Source organism: Belonocnema kinseyi, chromosome 2 (genome assembly GCF_010883055.1).
Source record: "Belonocnema kinseyi isolate 2016_QV_RU_SX_M_011 chromosome 2, B_treatae_v1, whole genome shotgun sequence".
Classification (NCBI taxonomy): Eukaryota; Metazoa; Arthropoda; class Insecta; order Hymenoptera; family Cynipidae; genus Belonocnema; species Belonocnema kinseyi.
Genome location: NC_046658.1, coordinates 128,801,874 through 128,809,120, shown reverse-complemented (window position 1 = coordinate 128,809,120; position 7,247 = coordinate 128,801,874). Strand labels below are relative to the sequence as shown.

The 7,247-nt window shown below is 27.1% G+C and overlaps 1 protein-coding gene across 4 annotated transcripts in view; it reads left to right on the top strand.

Annotated features, from left to right (window-relative positions):
* The window catches only part of LOC117167915 (serine proteinase stubble-like), a 72,387-nt gene that overhangs the window by 20,221 nt on the left and 44,919 nt on the right, over positions 1-7,247 (top strand). For 2 of the 4 annotated variants that reach the window (XM_033353159.1, XM_033353158.1), the window contains exon 1: positions 2,586-3,770. The exons of the other annotated variants lie outside the window; for them this stretch is intronic. In XM_033353159.1, coding sequence (XP_033209050.1) covers positions 3,017-3,770 — 754 coding nt within the window. In that variant the 5' untranslated portion in view covers positions 2,586-3,016. Of the gene's footprint in view, positions 1-2,585; positions 3,771-7,247 lie in introns of those variants that run through there. 4 annotated transcript variants of the gene reach the window in all.

Below are 7,247 nucleotides of genomic sequence, written 5' to 3'. Positions count from 1 at the left end.
TCCATTAGACTAATAAACAATTAAAAATTTACAATTGATTAATTTGTCAATTTTCTGATAACTTAATCTTTTTTTCTTATATTTGTGTGATGATATTGTTTGATAGACCAATAGATAGAGAAAAAAAATCTCTAGAAATGTACTAAAGTTTCAGTTAAAATTAAAGATTCTTCAAAAGTCACTCTTTAACATTCTGGAACCTTGAATTGTAAATCTTTAAAATACAAAGTTTTTTAATTTCGAAAAATAAAAATGCTGTAATGTTGATGATTAGCATTCGAAATGTTTTCAATTTGAACGAATCAGAAATAAAAACTTGACTTTTATATTGAAAATCGTCAATATTCAAGAATTTATAATTATGCATATTTAAATTAAAGAGTTTTCAATTGCATCTCTTAAAAATGGTAGAAACTTGAACCATAAATGTTTAGAATTAAACCGGTTCTGATTTTCAAAAATTGCAATTCGAAAAAACACGTTTTAAATTCAACAATTTTGAATGCTGTAATCTTGATAATTTTAATTTAAAATTTCTTTAATTTGGTAGATTTTGAATTTAAAACTTGACTTTTTATATAAAAATCATTAAAAAAATTTTTAATGTTTATATATTTCTTTAAATAAAGATTTTTCAATTGTCTCTCTTTAAAAATTGCAGAACTTTTCATTGTAAATTTTTAGAATTGAAGATTTTTTAAATTTTGGTAAATTGCAATTAAAAATGATTAAGGAATAAGATTTCACAATTCGAAATTCTGTTACTTTGGTGATTTATATTCAAATTTTTTTACTTTGAATCATTCAGATTTATTAAATTGACTTTTGATCTTAAAAACAATCTAACTTATGAGATTACATTGAAACATTTCTTCAAATTGAAAGATTTCGAGTGAAAAACTCGATTTTTGATTTTCAACATTTATGAATTATTATTTAAACAACATTAAAACTAGAGAGTTTCCAATTGTAAGTCCTGTTAAAAATTTTACAACTTTGAATGTTAAATCTTGAAAATTACAATGTTTTTAATTTGATAATTTTATGAATTTAAAGAATTTGGCGAATTTGAAACTGTGAACATCTACAAAATTGTCGTTGAAAATGGAAAAGATTGGTACAATTTAATCCCAGAATGTATTGTAAGAAAATGAGATTATGATATACAGTTGTGTGCAATAGTTTGTAACAAAAAAAATCAGTCAATAATTAAAGTTTCATATCTACGTTAAAAACCCACGTTTTTTTTAAATAACGCTTTTTTAAAGTGTTAAAAACATTTAAATCCCCTTGATTTTGTCCAAAAAGATTGAAAATTTTGTTTTTTAAATTAAAAAAAAAAACAATTTTTTCTAATTTTCTCTAGCCACGAAAAAAAGTCCGTAATTTTTGAACCACTTGGCGAATTAAAAAAAAATCAGATGCAAAAGATTTATTTAAGTTTCATTATATCTGAATCTACGCACTATAAAAAAAGTCTTTAGAAAAAAATGTTTTATTTTTGAAAGTAAAATAAAGATCGACTATGAAAATATAACTTAAAGAAAAAAAATTTTTTCCCTATTTTTTACTATTGAGATTTTGTTATTGAATTTTATTTTTATATCAAAATATTGCAATTATTTGTAAAAATTGGTTAAAGATAATTCACGAGTGATATTAATTATTCTATAAATCGAAATATTTTTATATAAGAAATACAGTTCAATTTAAAAAAATTTCCTTTGTGTAAAAAATGGGGAAAAAATTGTTTCCCTTAAGGATATTTTTTTAGTATGTCCTTATTCGATTTTGAAAAAAGAAAGATTTTTCTCTTAATACTTTTTTTCTAGAGTATGTAGATTCAAAGATAATAAAACTTGAATAAATCTGATTTTTTCCCCTCTAAGTGGTTCAAAATTTACAGACGGTTTGCCATGGCAAAAAAAAATATTCAAAAAATTGTTTGTTTTTCTAATGTAGAAAACGACATTTTTAATATTTTTGGACAAAATCAACGGGATTAAAAATTTGTTGGTTATGAATTTAAAACCGCATTGGATTTTTAAAATAAAGATGCATTTTAGACGGAGATAGAAAACTTTGTATATTGACTGATTTTTGTTGGTTGTTAGAAGCGAAAATTTTTTTCTTTTCTTTTAATTTCTACTATGATAAAATCTTATATTTAAATGCGCTTCGGGCTTTATTTTTGCTAATTATTGCTAACTTTAAAAAAACACATTAAAAATTTCCAAATCATTTGACACCACTCTTGACTAGCCTAAAAATTACAAAATAACCAAAAATGAGCAAAATAGATAACTAGACTTTTTTTTATTGGACATGGAACGCCCCAGATTAAAATACCTATAGACGCCGGCGCTGGAGGTTCTTGGAAAAGTCACCTGGGCGCGGAAGAAAAGATCCCAGAGACACGGATAGCGTCGGAAATTATCAGCGGTGGGGGGCAAAATGTTAGGAAGATACGATAGGCTGGCATGTTGAAGAGTTCGGGAAAGCTGATGTTGTTGGTGAAAGCAGCCAAGGCTCCGTTCAACTATCGCGATAGTTACTCAAGTTAGTCCACGTGCAGGTCGCGTCTTTGCACGTTTCGATCGCGACATCGTGGACCTTTCTCGACCTTTCGAAAAATCAGTTCACTAATCCTTCCAAAAATTAACAGTCTGTAAACTTCGATCCTATAAAGTACATACCAAAATGATCTATTCAAGGATCAAAGAAGCCATCATCATCGAAAAATTTCCAAGAACCTCCAAGACCTTCTGCTAAAAAAAGAAGATTCTAAATTGAAAATGAACAGACTACAGATATTTCTAGAATAGAATCAAAAGCTCTGGTATTGTCAGGAAAGGTTTTGGAAGCCAGATTTGGGAACCTTGAGTGATCAGTGAAAAATGAAAGCCCAGGAGTTGATGATCCCATCGCGTGAGAGAAGCTTTTCTTCAATTTAGAAATATTAAAAATCGACGATGAAGGAAAGTGAAGAGTGATAATTGGAAGTTCCTGACAGATCATGCAGCTAAGGGTCTCTGCTTGTCGGTACGTGCTGCTGATAACGGTGGTTTCTACGATCAATGGGACCTACGGTCACCACGAAATCTCCAATTACAGGTCCCAGAGGACTCTTGAAATTCCTAGAAACATGAGATACAGTAAGACAATTCCGGGGCTTCTAGTGGATCAAAGACTCTTCGTGAATAATAACGGATTCGGGAATAACCGCAGGGATGGTATTTTGCTGGATGAGATTCCTGGAGAGGAAGACCACCTCTTGAAGGTTCCGGGCAGCTCTAGGAACAAGTACGTTCGTCAAAATCGAGCCATTGAGAGTACAGTGCATAATGTGATCGATAGGGATTTTATCAGAGGTAATTCGAAGGATTACAAGAATCCGAGTAATGGGTTTGTTCCCTATCCACAAGAGGAGGATCGATTTCCTTCTGCGAGTATCCAGAGTGAGGAGACTGCAAATTGGAACTCTGGGTTTGAGGACCCGAAGGACTTTGTTGGTGAGAGTGAGGATGAGGGGTTGAAGTTGGAGGAGCTTTTAGATGAACTTAGTAGACAGAGGGTTCATGGGGAGGTGGAAGATTCGAGGACTGGTACCGGCCCAAGACAGGGGAGGAGGAGGAAGCTCACTAGTCAGGAGCAGGGAATTCTTCTCGTGGAGGCTCTGAGGAAGAAGCGAAATTTTACGTCTTATGCTAACGACCATCGTGGTCACGGATCTGATATTCAGAGCGGAATTATGGACATGCTTGGCAAAAGTACGTTGTGACAAATTGGTGGTACCGTTTTTTTTTTCAAGAGCGAATCTAAAGTAGTAAAATTTGCAGATCTTAATTTAGAAGAATATCTAAAGAAAAAAAAGTAGAATATAATCCCAAATGGTATGAACAAATGATCTATTTATCTTATTTGGATCTAAAAGATTTAAGATAAATAATAAAAATAATATTTACTAAAATAGGAGACAAGGGGCCCTCCATAATCTAAGTTACCAATTAGGTGTGGGGGGGTGTCTAGTGAAAAAGTACGATTGATCAAGGGATTTATTGTGGGTTGGGGGGGGGGGGCAGTGGGAATAAAGTCACGAATGAGTTCGAAAATCCCTTTCATATATCAGACTTCATACTCTTCCTCCTATTTCCGTCTTTTCCATTATTTTTTTTTCTAATTCTTTTTTTCTCCCTGTTTTTAAGAAGCTTTCCATATCTCTCGTTGTTTGCTATAATGTGAAAAGAGTTAATATAACCCAATTTTGTTCGAAATGTATCGAGTTTGATTAAAAATGCTATTATTATAATTAAAAAATGAATGATTTTGTTGAAAGACGACTATTTTCTTAAAAAATCGAAATTTTTGGTCCACAATTTTAGTAGTAGATCAAAAGCTTAACTACTTTTTTTTAAATGAATTTTTTTGGTTAAAAATTTATCTCTTTGGTTATATATGTAACTATTAAGTTAAAAATTTTGTTTCTATTTTCCATTCAAATTAAATTCATCAGAAAAAAAATAGTCAATTTTTCAATGAAAATTCGAATTTTTTGAATTATTATTGATCTTTTCTAATTCAAATTGACACTATTTGGTTGTAAATTAATGTATTTTGCTGCAGGCTGGCATTTCTTGATAGAAATTTTCTATTTTTAATTTAATGCTTTTATTTAAAAATTCAAAAATATTACCTATTTCTTTTTCAGATAATTAATCTTCGTAGTTTAACAATTTTTTCTTGTGTTAATTGTTGAACTCTTTTGTTGATAATTCGTTCTTTTCATGCAGATAAGTAATTTTTTTAACTGACAATGTAACTTTTCTATTTTTTGTTAAACATTTATATTTTTAAGTAAACATTTAGATATTATAATTTAATTTCCAACTCTTTAGTTGTGCATCAATGTGTTTTGTTGAAAATGCGTTAATTTTTCATCAAAGATTCATTTTTTTTCTTAAAAGTTAATCTAGTTTGTTAAAAGTTTCCTTTTTGGGCTATAGATTCATTGCTTCACTTCAAAATTTACCGATTACAATTTTAGAAAATTGTTTTTCTTTATTAAAAAATCATTTCTTGGGTTCACTGCTGAACTATTTTATTGAAAATTCATTTGTTTTACGATCCATCATTTTGGTTGAAAATATATGTCTTTAGTTCAAAATTTTACTATTTTGTTAAAAATTATTTTTTGTGTGTTAAAAACTAATTTTTTTAATATAAGTATTCCATTTTTCGATGAACATTCATATTTTTCAATAAAAATTAATATTTTTATGTTGAAGTTTTAACTATATGTTATATAACTCATTCACTTTGTTAAAAATTTCCTTGCTTTTCTATAAAAATTTAACTATTGTATTACTCATTGAGAAATATTTGTATTTTTTGTTAAATTTAAACTATTTTTTTTAAGATTTAATCTTTTTGTGAAATATTCACCTCTTTTTTTTAGAAAATTGACCTATTTCAATTTTAGAAAAGGAATCTTCTTAATCTTGTTCATTGGTATTGTAATTCTTGTTAATGTTGTTGTTTGAAAGTTAATATATTTTGTTTAAAATTTGCCTCTTTCAATAAAAATATTTTTTATGTGAAAATTTTTAGTTTTTGGTTAAAAATTCGTTTTTCGGAATAAATTCAACTACGTAAATTTTTTTAATAAATTAATTTGAAAACCTAAAAATCTGACTATTTGATTTTTGCTTCATTCAATATATTTGTTAGTTGTATATTAAACTATTTTGTTTGGAATTCATGCTTCCTGAATCAGAATTAATCTATTTGTTTAAGGATGCAACTATTTTGTTAAAAATCCATTTTTTTACGTTTAACTTAAGTGGATTAAAATTATTTTGTTATAAAAGTCATCTTTCTTATTTAACAAAAAAGCGTTTTTGTTATTAAATTAAACATTTCGGGTTAAAAATTCAATTGCCTTCTTAAAAATGCAAATATTTTTGGTTGAATCCTAATATTTTTTGTTTGAAAATTCAAACCTTACGGTTAAAAGTGCATCTGTGTAGGTTGAAAATTGATTTATTTATATGATTCCTCATTTTTGTAGGTAATTTATCTCTAAATAAAAATTTGTCTATATCTATTCTGTCAAATATTGTTTTTTTTTTTTAATTTATTTATCTGTTTGGTTCAATAAGTACCTATTGCATTTTGATAAAATCAGTCTTCTTGGATAAAAAATCGACTCTTAGGTTGAGTAATAAACTATTTTTTCAAAATTTCTTTTTTATAGAGAATTAATTTTTTTTTATAAAAATGTACATATCTCATTTTTTGATAACGTTTTTTTTCATTAATCGTTTTCCTTTCAAAATTGAAAAATCAAATTTTTTATGGAGAAATCATCTCCTTTGATCTAATCTACCGGATTGAATTTGAACTATTTGATTCAATTTTTAAAAAGATATCCCAATTTAGTTGAAAATTCATCTCTTAAGATGTAAATTAATTTTTAAAATAAAAATATAACTATTAAATTTTTGGTTCAAAGTTTATATTTTTAATTGCACAGTGATCTTTTCTTGTTAAAATTGCTTGTCAGAGAATTTAACTATATGATTAAAAATTCCTCTTTCTTGGTAGAATTTAACTGGTTAAAATTATTTTTGAAACTGAAAAGAAGATTCTATTTTTATTTAAAGAAATATCTTTTGTCAGTTAAGATTTTAACTTTTACGTTTAGAATTGATCTTTCGTGATAAAAAATGTATCTGACTTTGGCAGGAAATTCTTCGCTTATAGTATAAAAATAGCTTTCTTTATTAAAAATAAACTGTGTCGAAAAAAATTATCCTTTTTATTTTGAAAATTTATCTGCTTACTAAAAAATTAATCTTTTTTAACTAAAAACTCAACTATTTATGGTTACACTTTATTCCTCTTTGTTTGAAAATTAGATCATTTGGTTGAAAATGCATCCATGAAGGTTGAAAATTCAGATTTATTGGTTAAAAATTAACTTCTAACAGTTTTTTTTGTAAAAATTAACTATTTTATTGTTAATGCAACTGTTTGGTTAAAAAATAATTGTCAAAATTTAAAATTCATAACTTTTGTTTAAAAATTCATCCTTATTGGTAGAAAATCAATTTTGGTTCAACACTTATCTATTTTCTTGGAAATACAATCAATTTCGACTTGAAATCTTAGGAATTAAAAGTTTTTACTATTGAAGTCATTATATATTTACTTTATTTTTATTTAAAAGAAGTAATTATTATTAATTA